Source organism: Mangifera indica, chromosome 3 (genome assembly GCF_011075055.1).
Source record: "Mangifera indica cultivar Alphonso chromosome 3, CATAS_Mindica_2.1, whole genome shotgun sequence".
In the NCBI taxonomy this organism is placed as follows: domain Eukaryota; kingdom Viridiplantae; phylum Streptophyta; class Magnoliopsida; order Sapindales; family Anacardiaceae; genus Mangifera; species Mangifera indica.
Genome location: NC_058139.1, coordinates 20205272 through 20231514, shown reverse-complemented (window position 1 = coordinate 20231514; position 26243 = coordinate 20205272). Strand labels below are relative to the sequence as shown.

The following is a 26243-nucleotide window of genomic DNA, read 5'->3' as shown; positions in this document are numbered from 1 at the left end:
ACTTTTTTTGAGTACCCTCTGGTAAATCATCTTACATTAAAAAAAAAAATTTACTTTTTCTATTGAAATGACATATTTATATTCAATTATTAGTATACAAAAATAGGATACAGTTAAAAATTATAATAAAATTATATATAATTTTGTATATAAATAATATTATGTTTTCTTGTAATTGAAAATTTATTTATTTTTAATTATTTAATTATATAATATTACATTATTATTTGTATATAAAATTATATATAATAATTATATATATAATATTACTATAAAAATTAAGAATGAAAATTTTTTGTTTAAATTCAAAAGTGATGATTGAGATAATTCTTGTGAGATAAAATATTTTTGACTTACTAAACTTTATTTTTTCGATTGAATAGTCTAAACTTTTAGATTATTTTATCAAAATAGGTACATATAATATTATTTTTTATTATTTATGTGTACCTTATTTATTTAAATTATTTTAATAAGAGTGATGTTTCATGAAAATCGAAAAAAAAAATTTTTAACCATTGCTCAAGAATTCTTCTTGACCCTCCAAACTTTCAACTTAAAAATCCCTAATATACAAAACAAAAAATTAAACTTGAATGAGTTTTGTCTGTTCTAGTTAGGTTTTATTTATTCTAAGTGTGTATTGTGGTTTTAGTGGAAATAAATTTGGGAAAAAAAAAATAATTTTTTTATGGGTTGAAATGTCTATATCGAATTACAAATTATCTACGTCATTATATAAAATATCTATAAAACTCCTATATACTAACATATATTTAAAATAGTTAAATAATACTAAATATAAGTGTTTTTAAAATTAGACAGGACCGATCAATTTAATTAGTTAAATTGTGAATTAGTTTACAATCTATGCTCGTTTCACAATCTAGTTAAGTGTATATATACATATTAATTTGTTTAAAATTAAATTAAAATTCGGTAAACTCGTTAAACAGGATAAATTATATAAAATCGATAAGACTGGGTATACATAATATTACATAATTTTTATCTTATGAAACTTAAAAGAGTTAGAATTTTTAAGATCTTAATTGAATTAATGATAAAATTTATAATTATTTTTTTATTTATGTAATAGAATACCAATTATTTAATTAACATATTTAAAATTATATTTCATATATTTTATATTTAAAAATATAATAAACATTTAATATTATTTAAAAATATAATAATTTAATAATAAATTAAATTAATTTATTATTTAATTAAACTGTTTAAATTATAAATTAATAAGATAATTAATTTAATCATTAATTCGATTATAAAATCATTGACAAATACAATAATACATATACATAATTCTCACTAACATTATTTATCAATATCCAACTTTCTGTTCTTCGATCTTTTCATGAAACAATCATTACCACCATTAATGGCTATCATTTCAATATTGAAAATTATGTAATTAGTACCACCCTGTCAGGCTATTACTAACCACCGTCTTTTAATTACTTCATTTGACCCGTGAATCCCTTCTCCTGAAAAATTCAGTCAAATATATTAGTCAATATATTTGACATTCTTAAATTAGATGTACATATAAACTTGACATGTTTACCGCAAATTGCTCGATTTCTTACAACTTGCAGTATGAGATAGACCAGCGATGCTAGGGTAATTTTAAATAAAAATTAAAAAAATATTTAATTATATATTAAGATATTATTTAAATATCTAATTAAAAATTTAAAATTGAATATATATAATATTGAATGAATAAAATTATATATATATATATATATTTTTGATACATAATTTATATATATAAATTATATATTATTATATGATTTTAAATTAAAAATAAGGTAATATTTAATTATATAATAATATATTATCTATATAATAATATATTATCTATATAATAAATTATATATAAAAAATATATACATATAATATAATTCATAAGAAATTATATAGATAAGTTCACGGATTGTAATCGTGTGTGGACAAAGACATGATTCTAACCCGAAAATGTTGAGAATGGATTCAAGGATATGTGCAAATTGAATGCTAGGTTAAGACCATTGAAACTAGGACCCCAAATAATCCAATTGAATATTCTCTACCTCCTTTTTTTTTTTTTTTATGGCCAAAAGATTTATTTTCACCTAAAATATGCTGTTTTTCTAAGTTTCTTTCTATTAACTTTAAAAATCTCATTTATTTATCTATCGATGGTTAAATCTGTTAGTTTTAAGGACAAAATTATCATTATATATTTAATATTAAAAATAAACGTAAAATTGATTTTATTTTGCCTCTTAAACCCTAAAAACTAATAATTTTCCTTAACCCACGTTTTCAAAAATAACAATTTTCACCTAGGGTTTCCAATTTTTCAAATTCAATTTTTTTGGTGACAAAGAGACTTCTCCGGTGATCTCTAGACTACATCTCTTCCTTTTAGGTGTGTCCTCCTTTCAATCGTCCTCCTTTTGATGCTCTGTGACTTCGTCGTCATTAAAAAACGAAGACAACTTGTCTTCATCAGAGACGAAGATGAATCATCTTCGTCCATGTGAAAGACTCTTTGTTAAGAAAGAGTCTTTGTCGTTAACGAAGACTCTTTGTCTCTAGACGAAGACGATTCATCTTTGTTAGCCACGAAGACGAGTCATCTTCGCTTTTTGATGATGACGACTCCATATAGCGTCAGAAAGAGGACATACAGGAGAGGAAGAGACGTTGCCTAGAGATCATCAGATAAGTCTTTTTATTGTCAAAAAAATTGAATCTGAAAAATTAAAAACCGTAGGGGGAAAATGCTATTTTTGAAAATATGGGTTAGAAAAAAATTGTTAGTTTTTATGGTTTAAAGGAAAAATGATATAATTAACAGGTTCGGTTAGTTTTAACTGTCTATAAGTGGATAAATAAGTTTTCAAAGTTAATGAGTAGGAATTTGAAACATTTTTTGGGGGGTGTTGTGAAAATGTCCTTTGGCCTTTTTTGAAAATTCATATGTTGGGGCACGAGAAAACGACGTGCTTCCCACCTTCCCACGCACACGCAACCCCACGAAACCCTAATTTTCAAAGCCTCTATAATAAGAGCTTCTATTGGTTTTTATGACTTCAATTTTCAGATATATACCATCCAAATAACAAAGAAAATACTCACTCACCGAATCACAACAGAACTGTAGCTTTTTGAAAGAAAGAAGAACGGGAAAAAAAGATTTGATTGATTGTTGTGTTTTGAGTTTGTTGTTTTGAATACTGTAAAATTTCTCTCTCACCCTTAGTTTATTCTCTTCCTGTCTCAGTGTGGGTGCCTCTTTTAATTGATTCTATCGAGGGTTTTGCATCTGTTGTTCTTTGTTTGTATTCTTCTTCATCTTCTAAATTAAAGTCCTTTTTTTCTCTTCTTCGTACTTTGACTCCATTACCAATTGGATCTGATTCTCTCTTCTTACTACCTCTCTTTCTTCAGTACTCGATCACAAACTAGCTTCTGCCTTCTCTCTCATAAATCTGTGAAAGGTTGAGCCCCAGTACCTCATAAAGAACAATCCATAGTTTGTACATCTAATCTTTTGTTTCTTGTTTAGCTCTGGTTTGACTTTCTGATCTCAAGTCCTTAACTTCTAAAGAGCTAAAAATATAAACGAGAAATCCTTAAATTTGATTTAATTCTTTGCTTAATCTTCTTCTCTTATTTGCTATTTTACCACAATTCAACAAAACTGGCTAACCCTTGGTGGACCAATCAAGTCAGCATGCCGGGCATGGACCCGGCTGCCAGTTCACCGATTCTAAACAAACGTGACCTTGAAATCTCTGTAAACGAAACCAGAGGCAATGAAGATGAAGAAGACAGAGACACTGGTGATGAACCCAGAGAGGGAGCAGTTGAAATTGGCAACCGCAGACCCCGAGGCAGACCTGCCGGATCCAAAAACAAACCTAAACCACCAATTTTCGTAACCAGGGACAGCCCTAATTCTCTCCGTAGCCATGTCATGGAGGTGGCTGGTGGAGCTGATGTGGTAGAAAGTGTAGCCCAATTCGCAAGGAGGCGACAGCGTGGCGTTTGCGTGCTTAGTGGCAGTGGCTCCGTGGCCAACGTGACATTACGGCAACCATCAGCACCCGGTGCCCTGATGGCACTACCAGGTAGGTTTGAGATTTTATCGTTGACTGGGGCTTTTTTGCCAGGACCAGCTCCTGCAGGCTCAAATGGGTTAACGGTGTACTTAGCCGGCGGACAGGGTCAGGTGGTGGGAGGGAGTGTGGTGGGCCAACTTGTGGCAGCTGGCCCTGTGATAGTTATAGCCGCCACGTTTGCAAATGCCACGTACGAGAGATTGCCTCTAGAAGATGATGAAGAGACTGCTGGTCAAGGACAGATCCAAGGGCCCGCTGATAATTCGCCTCCGCAAATTGAAAGCAGTGGTCACCACCCTCACACTGCTCTTCCTGATCCTTCACAAATCTCTATTTATAATCTGCCACCAAATGGCGGTCAGCTACAAGAGGCTTATAGTTGGGCTCACACGCGCCCGTCTTTCTAGCTAGAACTACAACTTCTATTTATAAATTGAAGGTAGGAAGACTTTAACTTTGTGAATCTTTTATTATTATCATTATTGTATATATTATTTTTCTGCTTTTTAAAGATAGTTCTTGAAAGAGGATAGAAAGAAAGAAGGAATAAGAAGAAGCGGGGGCGGAGCCATTGTTTTGAATGTATATTTATAGCTTTTCTTTGTTTTCGTTTCTGTTTCCAATAAAAAGATTATCGGACCAGATTTTTTCTTTTGAATTATATTTTTGAGTCGGGATTACTACTATTTAATAGTTTTTTTAATATAGACATAGCTAATTGGATTACTATATGATAGAATAGAGTTGAAGAAATATTAAAAAGGACTATTTTTCACCCAAATTTTAGTTTAATCTTAAAATCATGTCTATGGTAGATGAAAAATTTAAACACTTAGTCATGAACTAATTGTCGTTCAAATTTTCAGTAAAAGACAGGGGCCCATAAATCATAAAACTTTGAAATTTATATCATTTTATAGATTTTAAAAATAACACTTCAACCCATTCTCAAATTTGAAAAGATTATATTTCACCTCTAGGATTTGTTTCATTTTTCGGCTATCGTTATTCCAATCGACAGTTAACGCTTTTCACCCATCTTCCAGATCTAGTGACAAAGGACAACCCTTCATCATCTAGATTTGGATGACGAAGGGTCATTCTTGACCTTTGCTTCTTCTTGATTGATGACCGGTTTCCTAAGCTACTGGAGATGAAGTCTGGAAAGGGGAAAAGTTAAATTTTCAAATTTTAATCATGGAGGGTAAATGTTATTTTCTAAACTAAGGGGGTGGAATGATATAAATTTTTAGGTTTTAGGGTTTATGAGTAAAATAATAATTTTATCCCTATCTTTAATTAAAAATTTGTACAGCAATTAGTTTATGGATGAGTATTTAGGTTTTTCATTTGTTGTGGATGTGATTTTGAATTTCAATTAAAATTTAGATGGGAAATTGTCCTTTTCCCTTTTAGAATTGTTGGTTAGTTATTTTTTTAATTATTTTTTGGAGGATAACTAAAATTAATTTACTTTTATAGTTCAATATTTAATATAATAAAAAAGCTACCTATTTGTTTATTATGTCCCAATAAGATATAATTATATTAAGTACTTGCCGATACAAATACTAATGGTATATATATATATATATATATATATATATATATATATATATATATATATATATATATATATATAGAGAGAGAGAGATAGAGAGAGAGAGAGAGAGAGAGAGAGAGGCAAAAGATTTATTCCGACCTAAGGTTGAGTGTAAATCCAAACTTATATCTACTAATTTTCAAAAACATAAATACTCATCCATGTGTTAAATTTTGTTATTACTGTTAAGGGTAAAATTGTCATTTAGAAAATATTTAAAAGAACCTAAAATTTATCACATTTCCCCTCTTCTTCTATGTTTAAAAATATAATAAATTCCTCCAACCTGAAGTTTGAAATATTAACATTTTCCCCTAAGGTCTTTCCAACCACCATTATTGACGATTGGAGATGAAGATTGTGGCATTCTCTCTCCCTTTTGGCTTCTCTCTCAATCTAGCTTCATTTTTGGATAAAAACATGTTTCATCTTCATCTAGGAATAGAGTGGGATTGAGAGAAAAGTTGAGAGGGAGAAAGAACGTCATCATCTCCTCTTCAATCATCACAAGTGGTGGTTGGAAAAACTTTAGGAGGAACTAAAGGGGAAAATGTGATAAATTTTAGGTTTTTAAAAATATTTTTACTAAATGATAATTTTATTTTTAATAATAACATTAAATTTTAATAGACAAATAAGTATTCGAGAATAAATCTTTTGGCCATACATATATATAAGAATCTTTTGGCCTACATATATATATATATATATATATATATATATATATATATATATATATATTATATATTTTCCATATTTTATTTTATTATTTATACTTTTAAAAGCCTTTTTTTTTTTAATTCCAACGAAATGATTTTTTTTATTACATAGAGTTATCATTCTTTGGTAAGTTCTCACCTAATTTTTTAATATCCCCAATTAATAAATATATTTAAAAAATTTTAAAATAGAGGCAATTTAATCTCCCCCTTAATAAATATATTTAAAAAAATTTAAAATAGAGGCAATTTACATATTATAATTTTTTTTAATTACGAGAAACCACACTCGAATTAGACCATCACATTGAATTGGAATCAATCACACTGAATAGAATAAATTCCAGGTCTAGTGATTAACCTCACAATCACTTAATCTAATAAATTAAAAGTTTGAGATTAATATATCATTAAAAGAGATTTAAACCAATCTTCCCTTTGAGGTAACACATTATAATCACAACTTATAAATTTATAATTATTCAATTTTCTGTCATTCATTGTGATTTTCAATTCCAATCACATACTGTTCGATTAACCTAGAAAAAAGTTATTTTGATGGGTAAAATCAACTGATAAATCTCTAAAGCAATTGTTTTAGGTATAAAATTATATGTAAAATAAATGAATAATAATGAGATATAAATAATTTTAAAAAAAAAATTAAAGGATTCTCACGTATATATATAAAGAGCAATACTATGTGTACCCATTTTTGGTACACAATTCATGTACACAGTAATGTGTCATAATGCAATTAAATGATTTTACAACATGTGTCATCATATAATAAAGAAACATCCAATCACATAATAACACCTCATCTGTGTACACAAATTATGTATCAAAGATGGGTATACATAGTTTTATTGATATATAAAACAGTTCAACAATAGAATATACAATTAAAAGATTCTTGAAAATTAAAAAAATGTGTTTTAGTTATATCTATTTATTTCAAATTTATTCCATTTTGAACATAATTCAAATTAACAAATAATAAATAAATATACCATTAATATAAATTAACAAACATACTTTAAACTAAAATTAGGAACCTTTATACATCCATGTCTGTTAGGAGTGTGCATGGTCCAGTTTGGTACGGTTTGACAGATTTTTCAAATCAAATTGAAAAAAAAGTTTAAAAAATTTTCAAACCAAATCAAACAATTTTAGATTTCAAACCACACTAAACTAAACTAAAAAAATACGATTAAGTCTAGTTTGAATCATGGTTTGAATCATAGTAATTAATATCCTAAAATACACGATACATATCGTGTCCTATGATACGATATGATATAGATAAAAAACAATACATATTATAAGGTGTATCGAATTAATATGATACAATATATATCTTATGATATGATACATATTATTGATATAAATTGCTACATTTTTTAGAAAAAATGATAATGCATTAAAGGTATATATGAAAAATTTTAAAATATTATTGATATTTGTGATTTTTTTCAAAATAATGATGTGTCAATTATAATATTTTATTATTTTAATTTTTAAAGGGTGTATCATATAATATGATACATGATATAGTAAATTAAGTTTTTAATATATAATACGACATATGATTCAACTATTATAGTTTGAATATATATATATATATATTCAAACTATTAAAAAACGTGTTATTTCAATTTAGGGAATAAATATTATATTCATGTAATAATATGGACGGTGTTACGGTTAAAAAAACTTAAAAATTAAGTATGTATTTTTTCAATAGACGCAGAAACAAAATGATTACTTAATTTCTTTCTTATCATTCAAAATTTCTTAGACACGTATTTCGGACTCAATTAATTAGGATTTGAAATTAGTAAACTATTAATAATTTATTTATTGATTTCTAATAAAGTTTGGGCGGTCGTTGAAATTATGAAACTGGTGGCTCCATATATTTTTCGATTATAATTGCTTATGCATGCTTATTGATTTCAAATTTTAAATTTTAATAGATAGACAAAAAAATTGCATTTTTGAATGGATTTTTTATGAAATAAGTATATGTGGATCAACACGTAGGTTCCGAAGATCTTCGATTTCGCCATTATGTGTGCAAGTTTAACAAAGTTTTTTACTAATTATAACAAACATCGAAGGTCTAGTATGATAGATTGATTACTTTCCTTGTTAGCCATGAGTCCATGACTACAAAAGAGGTACTGTTTATAAAACTTTGTTGGGAGAAGACTATTTTTTACTCAAGTTTTAGTTTAATTTTAAAAATATATTTACGACAAACAAAAAACTCGAATATCTATTTGTAGGTTAATTGTTGTTAAAATTTTCAGTTAGAAATATGCATAAAATTGTTATTTTATCCCTAAATCTTAAAATCTTAAAAATTTATATTATTTCCCCTCCTTAATTTAGAAAACAAACAATTTATTTCCACGATTAAACTTTAAAAAATTTACTTTTCTCCCTTTTCTAGGTCTCATCTCTGGTGGCTTAGGAAATCTGACTGATGATAGGAAAGAAGTGACGCTCTTCTCCGACGAAGAATGAACCTTGTCATCTAGATTTGGATGACGAAATGTCATCCAGATCAGGAAGACATGATGAAGGATGATGCTTCGTGGTCGTGGAAGGCAGTCCTTTGTCGTCTTTTATGGCCAGATCTAGAAGATGAGTAGAAAACACTGTCTGTCGGTTAGAATGGTGGTGGCTAGAGAAGGGAAACAAACTTTAGGGGTAAAATCTAAATTTTTTAAACTTTAAGATGGGGTGAAGTGTTAACTTTTAAAACTTATGAGAGAATGATATAAATTTTAATGTTTTAGAGTATAAGAGTAACATGACGATTTTATCCTCGCCGCTAAATGAAAATTTTGACTGTAGTTAATTTATGAGTGAGTGTTTGGGTTTTTCATCTATTATAGGTATAATTTTGAGATTAAGTTAAAACTTGGGTGGGAAATACTCTTTTAGCCAAACTTTGGTCATTTAACAAATATAACAAAATAATGTTGTGTGCATTTATTCAAATGATAACGTGTTATCATGTATTTTAAATGCTTTTGAATTATAATAATATAATGACAAATCATTATTAATAGTTAACTTGGTATTTATTATAATTGCACATTACTCTCAACAAAATGAAATGGTGTGTGCACAAATTCATGTTGATTTAATTTTTTTATATCCCCAATTAATAAATACATTTTAAAATTTTCAAATAGAGTTTAAAAAAAAAATAATTTGAGACCATTGGCTCTTAGATTGGTCATGATGAAATAAAGTGTGTTAAAAAATGTGAGATATTTTATGGACATCAAAATCAATCCATTGAAAGTAATAATATTTTTATTCAATTTCATATGTAAAATCCTTCTTATCATTCAAATTTTTTTAAACATCTTTCAGACTCGATTATTTAGGATTTGAAATTAGTAAACTACTAATAATTTATTGATTTACTGGTATTTCCCTATGTTTTTCGATGATAATTACTTATGTATGCTTACTGATTTCATATTAATAGAAGCAAAAATTGCATTTGTGAATGGATTTTTTATGGAAGAAGAATATGTGCAACAACATATAGTTTTTGAAGATTCTCAATTTTGAGATTATGTGTACAAGCTTAAAAACGCTTTGTATTGATTATAACAAGCAATGAGGTTCTCGCCTGATAGATTTACTACTTCGCTTGTTAATCATGGCTAGAAATTACAGAGGTATTACTTATAAAACTTTTTCATTAAACATATAAAAAAGAATAATGTAATATGTATTTATTCAAATGATAATGTATTATCATGTAATTAGTTAATTTAAATTAAAAATAAAATAATACAAAATCTTGAAGAACGAAAAAATAAAAATACTAAAATATCTTTAAATTATGTTTATACACGAGAGATGTAGAAATGCGAAATGGTTAATATTGATGATATATTCTTATTTATAGCAGCTACTACAATTTTGAACCATATATTGTGGCTGAGTGTAAACAAATATACGATTGACCTAAATGGAAAGAAACATTTGAGCAAAATTAGCTTCTCGAGCAAAATGTCAAGTGTTGGGGCCTGTAGTTTTAACACTTAAGGATGTACAACCAGTTGAATATAAATGAGTATCTGAAAGAAAAAGAAATAAGAAAAATAAGATTACTAGATTTAAAGACATGCTTCTAGCCCAAGGCTTTTCCCAAAGACCAAGTATAAACTTTGATGAAACTTATGCACTTATGATGAATATAATCATATTCAGATATTTAATTAGTTTAACAATCTCTGAATGACTACATATGCATTTAATGGACGTAATTACTGCTTATTTGTATGAAAACTTAGATACTGAAATTTATATAAAACTTCTTGAAAGATATAAATTGCCTAAAGTACAAAGGGTCAATTCAATAGGTGTATACTCAATTAAATTACAAAGATTATTGTATGGATTAAAACAATCTAGACGAATGTGGTACAATCATTTCAATGAATATTTGAAAAAAAGAGGACTATGTGAATAACTTTATATACCCATGTGTGTCTTTATCAAAAGTCAGAATCCAAATTTACCATTATAATAGTTTATGTTGATAACATGTATTTAATTGTGACTACTAAAAGACTCTAAAAACTATTGAATATTTGAAAAAAGAATTTGAGATAAAAGATTTAGGAAAAACAAATATTATCTAGGCTTACAAATTGAGCACAATTCAAATAAAATAGTTATTCATCAATCAGCGTATATTGAAAAATTATTAAAATGCTTTAATATGAATAAGACTTATCTTTTGTACACCCTAATGGTTGTTTTGTCTCTCAATTGGAAAAGGATCTATTTTGTCTTAAAGGAGAAGATGAAAAGATACTTAGTCCTAAAGTACTGTATCTTAATGTTATTAGGGTCATATTATATTTGGTCGAATAAACACTAGATCGGATAAACCTTTTGTGGTCAATTTATTGGCTTGATTTAGCTCTATACCAATGCGTCGTCATTGGAATGAAATCAAACATATACTTTATTACCTATGTGAAACTAGAGATTTAAATTATTATATTCTGTCAAATCTCTTAAAAATCCTAGTTTGGTTGGATTTATAGATATTGGTTATCTTTTTGACCCTCATATGACTTACTTATAGACATGATATATTTTTATTTATAATTACATAGCGATATCCTGACGCTCTACCAAATAGACTTTGGTTGCAACATCTTTAAATTATTTAGAGATTCTAGATCTCCATGAAGCCAACCGAGAATGTATATTATTACGGTCTATCATATTTCATATTCGGAATACATGTAATATTTCTTCTACAATAGACACTTTTTCCATAGTATATGAAAACAATGCAATATGTATTGCTTAAATCAGAGGAAGATACATTAAAAGAAACATAACTGAACATATCTCACCAAAGTTTTTTTACACTTATAAGTTTCAACAGAGCAAAAAAATTGATGTTAAACAAATACGATCTAGTGAGAATCTTACAGATTTGTTCATTAAGATATTACCGATATCAATATTTGAAAAGTTAGTGTATAACATTAGTATATGATGATTTAACAAGTAACCAAATTAATCTCACTATAATCAGGGGGAGCACTCATCAGAAACAACACTCATCAGGGGAAACATTTATTAGAGGGAGCAAATATTTGAATTTATCATATATTGAACAAAATGTGTAATATACTTTTTTTTCTTTTACTAAGTTTTGTCTCATTAGGTTTTCTTAATAAAAGTTTTAATGAAACAGTTTTAATATATCTAATATTATTTTATATAAAATTAAATAATTATATTTTTTTATTTTGATTTTTACCCTATCGAGTTTTTTTTTAATAAAGTTAATATAATTATTTATAAATTATGAAAATATAAGGGATAATGTTATATATATATAGTGAATTTTTCCACTAGGTGAAAGAAAAATAAGAAATTTTGGTGGGAATGCATTTAATGACAAGGCAGAGTGGGCAGTGAAAATTGAGAGGTGGAATGATATTATTGGTTATGGGTAACGGAATTTGTCTATATAAAGAAGCTCCCCCCGGTTTAATTGCAATATACATTCTCTCTTTCCATCAAAAAAGTTATATACATCTCTTAATTTGCTTCATATTCTGTCTAAAAGAGTATCATCTTTCTTTTATTTCGCTATTCCAATTATTAAAATTTGTAACAAAGAGGACAACTTTATAACTCCTTTCTTATAGACATACAATACTTCTTAGAAGGGCGTGTGTGTGTGTCCAATTATTAAAATTTATAACAGAAAGGACAACTTTATAACTCATTTCTTATAGACATACAAAACTTATAAGAGTGTGTGTGTGAGAGAATGATAAGTTATATTTTTTTAACTATTTAAATTCCTCATATACACAGTGAATCTTTTTAAAGTATCCTCTAGTAAATCATGTAACATTGAAAAAAAAAATTAATTTTTTCTATTCAAATGATATAGTTATATTCAATTGCCGGTTAAAAAATTATAATAAAATTATATGTATGATTTTATATATAAATAATAACATATATTTTTTAATTAAATACAAATAATAATTAAAAATTAATTTTCCTCAACACATAAAACGAATATCTTTCGGTATCCTTTTTCCATTACAACTTTGATTATAAATTAAATTAAGAGTAATGCTATATGCATAAATAAATTTTACAAGTTTTCTATATCACTTAATATGATAACATAAAATTAATTGATTTTGAAATAATAGAAAATAACATATGGTAGGATAACATATGAGTAATGTTATGTATAAAAATAATATGCATAATTTTGTACACAAACCATATAATTGAGTGGTTTTGAATTAGAGATAAAACATTCAATTATTTAGTGACATATTATCATTTATATACAAAATTATATATACTTGTTTGTATACATAATTTTATAATTATCATATTAACTGATATAAATAAATAAATTAATGAGAGTTGATTGTACATTTAATTTTAATTTTTTAAGAGGAAACTTATGAAAAATTAATATTACCTATTATAATGATGAAAATGTCAGTTTTTTTCTCTGAATATCAAAGGATAATTAATTGAACAATGCTATGTGTACCAATTTTTGATACACAATTCATGTACATAGTGATATGTCATTATATAATTAAGTGATTTTAAAATATGTGTCATCATATGATAAAAAAAATTCAATCACATGATAACATCTCATCTGTGTATATAAATTGTGTATAAAAAATGGATGCACATAATTTTATTGTAATTAATTCAACTATAGTTGGAAATTCCTCTTTTACAATTTTTTCCTTGCGATTATACCTTTCGATAGAAAAGATGAATATAAATAAGTCATACATAAGCCTCTAAACTCAGAATTTAAAATTCTGAAATTTTACATACACAATCATTTACAGAATTTGAGAGCCTACAAGATTTCGAAGAGGAATTACTCAACATCTGAATCGATGACGGGAATTTAGTTTTATTTGTGTATTGTCTTATCTAAACAAATGATTTCAAAACAGTTATAATGTTCTTGTAAGATTCCAAATTTGATTTACAAAGATTAGATTGAAGACACTGAAGACCATGAATCAGTATTTTTCCCTAATTTTATCTGGAATTTGAAAGATTTAAGGTTTTCATTTTAAAATGTCCATGTGTTCTCCGCTATAAGATTAATTAACAAGTAATGTTACACGTATAAATAATATGTATAATTTTGTAAATCATTATGTAATTAGGTAGTTTTAAATTAGAGATAAAATAATATTTCATTATATAGTAATATGTAATTATTTGTGAATAAAGTTGTACATATTATTTGTGTAAATAATTTTATTATTAATTAATTAGGATGATATTATTCTATCTTGTAACTTAGATAATTAAGGAAAATTAATTAAAATAGGCATATGATTTGTCGTTTATACCTTTCTAGACTAATTTTTTTGTCTTTTACTTTTATAAGCAAATGACATAATTTATACCCATTTTGCCCTAATGTAAAAAACAAAAAACTCTCAACCAAAATCAAAACAAAACACATGTAAAACCAAATTTAAAAAACGCAAGATACCCGAAAATGGAAATCTCAAACCAATTGATGACTATCCTTGAAGTTAGGATCTCTGACAAGCAGCAACACCTTTAATGAACAACAACATTTCGGAAATGGATTCAGAGATAAGTTAGAGTTTTGGTTATTTATGTTTGGTCATTGTTTACACGATTTAGGTTTATGTCTATTTTTGTCAAATGGATAGTAAAATGCAATTGTTAATAGTTATGGTTTAGTTGTCTGAAAGTGTAGTTGTTCAAGGAGAGAAAACTTGGATGCAAAATGCTTAAATTTACAGGCATATTATCCATACTACGCAAACCATGCAACCACACAATGGGTTATGCATAGTTTGCTGGTTTGTGTGATTTGCATGGGTTTGTATAGTTTGTGAGGTTTACATAGTTTGCGGAAGTTTACATGGTTTCCATGTTTGTGTAGTTCGTGCAGTTTAAACTTGAATGAGTTTTGTCAATTCTAGTTAGGGTTTGTTTATTCTAGGTGTGTGGTGGGTGTCGAATCCACCAAAAATAAAATTTTCTACTCTCTCAATGAAAACTTGTAGATAGGGCAAGTAGAGTCGTATCCACAGAGATTGGGTTATTTATCTGAAATATAACAAAATAAAGCAAGAGGGATTTTGTTGTTTCGAATCGTACGGATAAACAAAAATAAATTAATTCAGAATTAAATAATCAAAGTAATCAGAAAACTAGATTGAAACAATAAAAAGACGAGTTCTAGCCAAGTAATTCAGGTATGGTTCAATTCAATTGATCATCGATAAAAAGATTAATTTTTCCTTTTAAATAAACCAGTTATGAAACATCGAGACGCTCGTTGTTCTGCTTTTCCTTAGGTGTTGGTAATTAAGAAACGTTCTTTAATTACTTCTCTTGTTTTTCAATTAGTTCTAGATACGATCTTAGAATTTAAATTGAAAACAGAATTAAGAATTAGAAAAGCTACAGATTCTAATCAACAAAACACGGACACTGTTTTTGTTTAAATTAGATTAACCTATTCCACTAACATACAATAATTATTCTACTTCATCAAGCATGCTAGTCAACCACTTATGATTAAACCATCAAACAAATACGGATTCAATAATTTAATCTAGCAAAGTTGTTTTTAATCCAATAAATAAGACGTCTCCTATTTAATTGAACAAGACAACAATAAATAAAATCAGGAATAAATTAAATATTTAAAAGAAAAGAACGGGTAAAGAAGATCTCACAATCGTCGTAGAACCATGATCCTGATTACTCGACTAAAGAAAAGAGTTAGCCACTCATGTTTATGTTCATGGCTTCACATAAAATTAAAATAAAAATCCTATACTAATTGAAGAAGAACCAGCGAAGGGTTGCGGCTCTGTTTCTTTCTGAAAGAAAAGGATGCTAAAAAAACTCAAAAAAAACCCTAAAACAGAAAGCAATTGTCGTTTTTATAGTGCCAAGTCTGCTTCAGTCATTGAGAGATATTTTTGTGCCAAATATCATCCAAAGGACCTGACCTGACCTTCCTCCAATTGTTAATTAAGTCTTCAACTATGAATTTTTCAGTAAATAGCGCGATTCTCTCCTTTCCACAATCAATCATCTCCTATGTATTTTGCCGTCATTCTGTCTTGATACGTGACAACTCTAAATTCCTTTTATTTTGTATCTTTTCTCAGAATAATGCAATTAACGCCCAATTTCCTAAAACAAGCAATTAATCAAATAATTAACGAATTAAATATCACAAATCAAGAAAATTAAATGCCGAAAAATATGAAATTTCACACACTAACAAATTCCCCCACACCATTCCTTTGCTTGTCCTCAAGTAAACATCAATCAGTCTCTTCTTCACCCTTTTCCCTCCTTTCAGTACATCCCCAAATAACTCAAAGTTAAGATGCATTAGAAACCCAAGTCCAAAACAACAATCAAGAGCACAAGTCTTTATAGCATGAATTTTTGGAAAAACATAAGCATCTCATCAATCTCAACAATGTCATCAAAATCAAATGAAACAAGATTCTACACCCTCACATTGGTTTCACTCTATACTCTCAAAGTGTTGAGGGTTTCATTTAGCTCTCAGATCAAAACAAAGCAAGTCATTACCATAAGTTCGCTCATATATCATAACTCCACCACTAATAAATATGAATACGATGTAAAAATCAAAGGGTCTTAAGTAAGGTTGTAATGGGGCTTAGGTGAAGGCAGGAAAAAGAATGAAAATATAGGTGTAAAGATCAAGATATGAGTGAGTTCCCTTACATGATATTTAAAGAATAACGAAGATAACTCTTTCAACCACATTTCTCTCTTCCTTTTTTTTTTTTTTTTCAGTGAAACTCATCCCTTCTTCAAAGATTTTTTTTTTTTAAAATTTAATTTACAACATGTAGGAATAATTGGATTTCTTTTCTATACAATTATGGATACTTCACTTGTCCAAACTTCCTATTCAATACATAGGGATGAATATCTTCTCTCTTTTTTTTTTTTTCAAATTTTTTTTTTTCACTCCTTATATCTACCCATCTACCCATTTGGTTTTTTTTTTTTTTTTAATCATGCAATTCACTCTCACAATATCTTGATACAAGGGTTAACAAGATAAAACAAAAGGCTTAAGGGTAAATATTTATGGGTTAAAACAAAGAAAAGGGATTCGGCTCGAAATTGGCTATCTACTAGAAAATATAGCTATGGATGGCTTTTTAAGAGTTTCGAAGTGGTTAATCCTAAATGCCCTTATCATCTTAATGCATGAATTCAAAAAAAATGTGGTCTCGAAATGCATAACAGAGCAAATTCTAGAATAACAAGCCATGTTTGATAAACACTCAACAAAGAAGATAATTAGAGCAAAGTGTAATGAAATGCTCATGGGCTCAAAAGCTCACAATAGTGTTCAACTTGTAGCAAACCTTGCACATTTTCATTCAATTCAATCATTAAAATCAATGAGATACTCGAAACATTTGAAGCAAAATCACTAATCATACTTGCCTCTTTCATGCATTCAAACTCGAACCAATAATGCATACTAACTTAAAGCAAATTCTAAGACAGCTTTCAAGAGAGTCAAGGGTTCCAAAGAGATTGAAAAATTATGCATTCCCTCCCCCACACCTAATCTTTACATTGTCCTTAATGTAGAAAAATTGAAGCTCACATATAAAAGAAAGAATGAAATGAAAGTTAAGAGGACTTCCCTGAATAGGAGTGTTAGTGCAGCGAAAGAGTGATTGAAGCTGTCGACATTTGATTTGGGCCTGTAGAGATGAAAAGAAATTGAACAGGGAGGAAAAGAGATTAGAAAAATAAAAGAGAAGACACAAAAATGAAATTTGCTCTTTTTCTTTTTTTTTTATAATTTTTTAATTTTAATTTTGGTTTTTTTTTTTAAATTTAAACCTTAATTAAAGACACAAAATGATTAAAAATAATGAAAAATAAGATCAATTGGGTTGCCTCCCAATAAGCGCCTTTTTTTAATGTCTTTGGCTAGACGCAACCAATTCATCAATTTGGGAGAGCCAAAGATATTTCCTTTACATTGTAGGCCTGAAATCCTTCATAATAAGGTTTTAGACGATGCCATTAACCTTAAAATTTTTATTGGTAGAGGTACTTTGAATTTCAACTGCACCATGAGAAAATACATTAGTAACAACAAAAAGACTAATCCAACGAGATCGTAATTTTCCCGAAAACAATTTAAGTTTAGAATGATATAGGAGTACTTTTTGTCCAACATGAAAGGTTTTCCTAGAAATCATTTTATCATGGAAAAGCTTAGTCTTTTCTTTATAAATCCGAGAATTTTCATAGGAATCATTTCTGATTTCCTCTAATTCTTGAAGTTGTAACTTCCTATGATTACCTGTCTCATTCAAGTCCGTATTGCATTGTTTGATTGCCCAATAGGCCTTGTGTTCCAATTCAACTGGGAGATGACAAGATTTACCAAATATTAAGCGATAAGGAGACATACCTATTGGAGTCTTGTATGCAGTTCTATAGGCCCATAAGGCATCATCCAAACGAAGGCTCCAATCCTTTCTATTTGGATTTACCGTTTTCTCAAGTATAGACTTAATCTCCCTATTTGAAACTTCGGCTTGTCCACTCGTTTGCGGATGGTATGCTGTGGAGACTCGGTGATTAACATTGTACTTCTTAAGTAATGCCTCCATGACCCGATTGCAAAAATGGGTTCCACGGTCACTTATAATGGCTCTTGGTGTCCCATACCTGGAAAAAATGTAAGTCTTGACAAATCCTACAACAGTTTTAGCATCATCAGTTCTTGTTGCCTTAGCTTCAATCCATTTAGAAACATAATCAACAGCTAAAAGAATATAAGAATTACCAAAAGATAATGGAAAAGGACCCATAAAATCAATTCCCCAAATATCAAAAATTTCACAAACCAAAATTGGGTTCAGTGGCATTTGATCCCTATGTCCTAAATTCCCACTCCTTTGACAATTAGCACAAGACTTACAGAATATGTATGTATCTCGAAATAGAGTAGGCCAATATAACCCACATTCTAGAACCTTTCGTGCTGTTCTTTTCGGGCCAAAGTGACCCCCACATGCATAAGAATGGCAAAACTCCAAGATAGATTGGATTTCACTATCATGTACACACCTGCGAATTAATTGGTCAGAACATTGCTTCCATAAATATGGATCATCCCATATATAGTACTTAGAATCACTTTTAATTTTTTCCTTTTGGGCTCTAGTGAGATCATTTGGCAATGACTTAGTGACCACATAATTAACAATATCAGCATACCAAGGTGTAATACTATTTAAATGAAAAAGATTCTCATCTAGGAAAGCATCTTGGAAAGGCATAGGGTCTTCGTCAGTCACCAATCGACTTAGATGATCAGCCACAGAATTTTCGGCTCCCTTTCTATCTCGAATCTCCAAATCAAATTCTTGCAGCAATAGTATCCATCTAATTAGCCTCGACTTTGATTCTCTCTTAGAAAGCAAATACTTTAGAGCTGCATGATCAGAATAAACAATTACTTTAGTGCCCAATAAATAAGAGCGAAACTTTTCTAAAGCAAAAACTACTGCCAACAATTCTTTTTCAGTTGTAGAATAATTTCTTTGAGCATTATCAAGAGTTCTTGAAGCATAATAAATCACACAAGAAATTTTTCCACTTTTCTGGCCTAAAACAGCCCCTATAGCATAATTGCTAGCATCACACATAATCTCAAAAGGTAATTCCCAATTGGGTGGCTGAACAATCGGCGCAGAAATTAGGTGTTCCTTCAGTTGATCAAAAGCTTTCTTGCACTCTCTATCAAACTCGAATTGGACATCCTTTTGTAGTAGTCTTGAAAGCGGTTGGGCAATTTTTGAAAAATCCTTGATAAATCTCCTGTAAAAACCTGCATGTCCAAGAAAAGAACGCACTTCTCGAACACAAGTTGGGTGAGGTAAGGATTTAATCAAATCAATTTTTGACTTATCTACCTCTATCCCTTTAGAAGACACTATATGCCCTAATATCAAACCTTGATCAACCATAAAGTGACATTTTTCATAATTTAGCACAAGGTTTGTTTCAATACACCTTTTCAAAATTTTAATCAGATTATTTAGACAAGATTCGAATGAATTACCATAAACAGTAAAGTCATCCATAAATACCTCTATGATATTCTCCACATAATCTGAAAATATACTAACCATACATATCTGAAAAGTGGCTGGGGCATTGCAAAGTCCAAAAGGCATACGTCTATATGCAAAAGTACCAAAAGGACATGTGAATGTCGTCTTTTCTTGATCCTCAGGAGCAACTGGAATTTGGTTAAAACCTGAATATCCATCAAGACAACAATAGTGAGATTGACCAGCTAATCTTTCTAACATTTGATCAATAAAAGGTATAGGGAAATGATCTTTTCTAGTAGAAGCATTCAATTTTCTATAGTCAATACAAACCCTCCATCCATTTTAAACTCTAATAGGAACATACTCACCATTATCGTTCTTTTGAACAGTGAAACCAGTTTTCTTAGGTACTACCTGTATTGGACTTACCCAATCACTATCTGAAATAGGATAGATCATACCAGCATTCAAAAGCTTTATTATTTCTTTCTTCACAACTTCCATCATTGGAGGATTCAACCTTCTTTTAGCTTCCCTCGAAGGCTTAGTGTTCTCTTCCAGCAAGATTCTATGCATACAAAGTGATGGGCTCAAACCCTTAATGTCTGCGATGGTCCATCCGATGGCTTCCTTGTAATCTTTAAGAACTCTAATGAGTTTTTCTTCCTCAAGAAGAATGAGTTTGTTAGAAATTATCACAGGAAGGGTTTCATTATCTCCCAAATATACATATTTGAGATGGCTTGGCAAAGGCTTAAGTTCTAATTCGGGTGCCTGCACAATTGATGGAAGTAATTTTGAGTTAGAAACGGGTAATAAAATATAAGAAACATCATACCTGGTTGTTTCGAATGGTTCTAGCTCGTAAACCGTATCACTCAATCTGTCATCTACCACAAGCTTTTGCTCAATTCTTTACAATGTTTTTGTGTTAAGTCCTTTATTAAGGACAACCTTCAAATTATCAGAATCCTGCAACTCAAAAATTTGTTGAGCTAGGGAATCGATTATATCAACAACAAAAACTGAATTGACATCACTAGGGAATCTCATGGCTTCATAAATATTGAATCTAATTACTTCACCATCAAATTCCATAGTTAAATTACCTTCCGAAACATCGATTTTTGTTCTAGATGTCTTAAGAAAAGGTCTTCCTAGCACAATTGGGACTGATTTAGATGAGTTATCATCTTCCATGTCAAGCACATAAAAGTCAGCAGGAAAAATCAATTCATTAACTTGAACAAGAACATCTTCTAACACCCCTTTAGGATATGCATTGGACCTATCAGCTAATTGGATTATTACACCGGTGGGTTTTAAAGGTCCTACATTTAAAGAATGATAAATTGAGCTAGACATGACATTAATGGATGCTCCTAGATCTATCATAGCTTTCTGAACTTTAACATTACCAATCTTGCAAGGGATTGTGAACATACCTGGATCCTTACACTTTTGAGGCAATTTTCTTTGAAGAATGGCTGAAACATTCTCACTGACATGCACTTTTTCATCCCCTTTTAGTTTTCTTTTTGACGTGCATAATTCCTTAAGGAATTTAGCATATCTAGGAACTTGTTTAATAGCATCTAAAAGGGGAATATTTACCTCAACCTTGCGAAAGACTTCAAGGATCTCTTGTTCTTGTTGTTCTTTTTTGTTCTTTGCAAGTTGGCTCGGGAAAGGAGGTGGAGTGACCACAGAAGGTGGCATGTACTTCTCTGCAGGAGGTGACAATTTTTGGGCTTCTTTTGGCTCAATTTCGCATTCGATCTCCTTTTCTCTTGCATATTTTGGAATCTTCTTTTCAGGATCCTTCAATTCTTTACCACTCCACAGGGTGATTGCATTGATATTCTCAGTAAAATTTGCATCTTGCTTTGGATTCACCATAATCTGAGATGGCAATCTACTAGAATTCTGAGTTTCCAATCTTCCCACAACAGTAGCTAATTGGCTGACTTGATTTTCTAGATTCTGAATGCTAGCCCTTGTCTCCTGTTGAAATTGTTGTGTATTATTAGCAAGTGCAGTAACAATTTGTTCAAGAGACATACCTTTCGGCTGAGGTTGGGGTGTTGGATTAAACGCTTGAGGAGGGGGGGGCCTATTTTGGTATCCAGGCTGTTGGAAGTTATTGTTCTTTTGGCCATAATTGAAATTTGGGTGATATCTCCATCCTGGATTATAGGTGTTCGAGTATGGATCATACCTCTTTTGGTTCTGATAACCCCTTACGACATTAACATCCTCATGTGTGTCCTCCTGAAGTGTAGGGCATGCATCTATAGAGTGCTCCGTGTTCGAACAGATCCCGCAAGCCTTCACTTGTTGGTGATTCACTACAAATTTTTCTAACAAGGAGGTGAGTTTATCAAGTCTTTGCTCAAGAGGATTATTATTGCTTACCTCATTAACCCTTCTCACCGTTGCATCCTGTCTAATGCCAAATTGTTGAGTATTGGCGGCAATTGTTGAGATCAATCTCTTTGCTTCTGTTAAAGTTTTATTAACCAAAGCTCCACCACTTGCTGCATCGATCAAATTCCTGTCAGACAACAATAAACCTTCATAAAAATATTGAATTAATAGCTGATCAGAAATTTGATGATGGGGACAACTGCCACAGAGCTGATTAAACCTCTCCCAATACTCATAAAGTGTCTCCCCACTATATTGCCTAATCCCACATATTTCTTTTCTAATTGAGGTGGCCCTAGAAGCAGGAAAGAATTTTTCTAAAAATTGTCTTTTAAGCTCATCCCAACTATTGATAAAACCTGATGGTAAATAATATAGCCAATCCTTAGCCTTATCAGTTAAAGAGAAAGGGAAAGCACGCAGTTTAATTTGCTCTTCACTTACCCCTTGTGGTTTCATAGTGGAACAAACAACATGAAATTCTTTCAAGTGTTTATGAGGGTCCTCACCTAATAATCCTCGGAAAGTAGGCAATAAATGGATCAAACCTGATTTGAGTTCAAAATTGGCATCGATGTTTGGATAGGCAATGCACAGAGGTTGTTGATTGATGATAGGTATAACCATCTCCCTTAAAGTAAGCTCTCGTTCGGCCATTGCTGTTACTCTCGTATTTGGTAAATCCTCTCCTAAATTAATTCCAAAAGATGAAGAAGAAGAAGCTTTAATTAATTTAGTTTCCCTGCGGAGTTGTCTCGCAGTCTTCTCGATTTTAGAATCAAACTGAAGTTCTCATGCAGGATTCAAACAGGTCATAAAAAAAAATTAAACAAAAATTAAAAAAAAAAAATTTCAGACAAATTATCAACACCAATCCCCGGCAACGGCGCCAAAATTTGGTGGGTGTCGAATCCACCAAAAATAAAATTTTCTACTCTCTCAATGAAAACTTGTAGATAGGGCAAGTAGAGTCGTATCCACAAAGATTGGGTTATTTATCTGAAATATAACAAAATAAAGCAAGAGGGATTTTGTTGTTTCGAATCGTACGGATAAACAAAAATAAATTAATTCAGAATTAAATAATCAAAGTAATCAGAAAACTAGATTGAAACAATAAAAAGACGAGTTCTAGCCAAGTAATTCAGGTATGGTTCAATTCAATTGATCATCGATAAAAAGATTAATTTTTCCTTTTAAATAAACCAGTTATGAAACATCGAGACGCTCGTTGTTCTGCTTTTCCTTAGGTGTTGGTAATTAAGAAACGTTCTTTAATTACTTCTCTTGTTTTTCAATTAGTTCTAGATACGATCTTAGAATTTAAATTGAAAACAGAATTAAGAATTAGAAAAGCTACCGATTCTAATCAACAAAACACGGACGCTGTTTTTGTTTAAATTAGATTAACCTATTCCACTAACATGCAATAATTATTCTACTTCATCAAGCATGCTAGTCAGCCACTTATGATTAAACCATCAAACAAATACGGATTCAATAATTTAATCTAGCAAAGTTGTTTTTAATCCAATAAATAAGACGTCTCCTATTTAATTGAACAAGACAACAATAAATAAAATCAGGAATAAATTAAATATTTAAAAGAAAAGAACGGGTAAAGAAGATCTCACAATCGTCGTAGAACCATGATCCTGATTACTCGACTAAAGAAAAGAGTTAGCCACTCATGTTTATGTTCATAGCTTCACATAAAATTAAAATAAAAATCCTATACTAATTGAAGAAGAACCAGCGAAGGGTTGCGGCTCTGTTTCTTTCTGAAAGAAAAAGATAATAAAAAAACTCAAAAAAAACCCTAAAACAGAAAGCAATTGTCCTTTTTATAGTGTCAAGTCTGCTTCAGTCATTGAGAGATATTTTTGTGCCAAATATCATCCAAAGGACCTGAACTTCCTCCAATTGTTAATTAAGTCTTCAACTGTGAATTTTTCAGTAAATAGCGCGATTCTCTCCTTTCCACAATCAGTCATCTCCTATGTATTTTGCCGTCATTCTGTCTTGATACGTGACAACTCTAAATTCCTTTTATTTTGTATCTTTTCTCAGAATAATGCAATTAACGCCCAATTTCCTAAAACAAGCAATTAATCAAATAATTAACGAATTAAATATCACAAATCAAGAAAATTAAATACCGAAAAATATGAAATTTCACACACTAACAGTGTGTATTGTGGTTTTAGCGGAAATAAATTTGGGGAAAAGTATAATTTCAGTTTTTTATGGGTTGTAAATGTCTACCTTGACTTACAAATTATCTATGTCAGTGCATAAAATATCTATGATAGCCTTATATACTAACATATATTTGAAATAGTTAAATAATACTAAATAGTATTGTTTTTAAAACAGGACATAATTAGTTAGTGTGATTGGTTAAATTGTGAATTAATTTATAATTTAGTTTCATAATTCAATTCAGTCTATATATAAATATTATTTTTTTTAAAATTAAGTTAAAGATTGGTAAACTCATTGAATAGGAAAATTATTTAAAACCAATAAGATTAGGTATATATAATATTATATAAATTTTGGTCTTATTAAACTTAAAAGAGTTACAATTTTTAAGATCTTAATTGAATTAATGATAAAATTTATAATTAATTTTTTCTTTATTTATGTAATGGAATGTCAATTATTTAATTAACATTTTTGAAATTATGTTTTATATATTTTATGTTAAAAAAATATAGTAAATTTTTAATACTATTTAAAAAGTACATAATAATTTTATAATAATTTAAATCAATTTATTATCTAATTAAATTGTTCAAACCATAAATTAATAAAATAATTAATCTGATCACTAATCTGGCTTTAAAATAATTGATAAATACAATACTACATGCATATAATTCTCACTAACATTTTTTTATCTATATCCAACTTTCTGTTATTTGATCTTTACATAAAACCATCATTACCACCATTAATCGTTATCATCCCAATATTGAAAATTATATAATCACTACCACCCTGTTAGGCTATTACTAGCCACTGTCTTTTAATTTCTTCATTTGATCAACAGCTTGAAACCATCTCTTCTTCTCTTGCTATGTATGACATTAAGTCATATATATTAGTCAATATATTTTACCGCAATTTGCTCAATTTCCTACAACTTGTAAAATGATGCTAGGGCAAAAGGGATTATTTATTCATTGTGTGATTCAATAATTTTAAATATGAATAAAAAAATATTTAATTATATATTAAAAGATTATTTAAATATTTAATTAAAAATTTAAAACTGAATATATAATATTAAATAAATAAAACTATATTTGATATATAATTTATATATATAAATAATATATTATTATATAATTAATAATTTTAATTTCAAAATAAAATAATACTTAATTATATAATAATTTATTATTTATATAATAAATTATATATAAAAAACTTATATATAATATAATTCATATAAAATTATATAAATATTGTTCACGGATTGTAATCATGAGTGTGGTCCAAATAATCCAATTCAATATTCTCTTTCTCCTTTTTTTAATTCATATGTTGGGGCACGAGAAAACGACGTGCTACCCAACTTCCCACGCACACGCGACCCCACGAAACCCTAATTTTCAAAGCCTCTATAATAAGAGCT

At 29.2% G+C, this 26243-nt stretch overlaps 1 protein-coding gene across 1 annotated transcript; it reads left to right on the top strand.

Moving 5' to 3' along the window:
- The first annotated feature begins 3186 nt into the window (after positions 1-3186).
- On the top strand, positions 3187-4794 carry LOC123212318 (AT-hook motif nuclear-localized protein 20-like). Its single transcript, XM_044631417.1, has one exon. It carries the CDS (start codon positions 3746-3748, stop codon positions 4538-4540), a length of 795 nt encoding a protein of 264 aa, XP_044487352.1. The 5' UTR covers positions 3187-3745; the 3' UTR covers positions 4541-4794.
- The last annotated feature ends 21449 nt before the right edge of the window (positions 4795-26243 follow it).

What these genes read in the sequence shown, in the direction of transcription:
- LOC123212318 (XM_044631417.1), top strand. Translation starts at nt 3,746, where the DNA reads ATGCCGGGCATGGACCCGGCTGCCAGTTCACCGATTCTAAACAAACGT.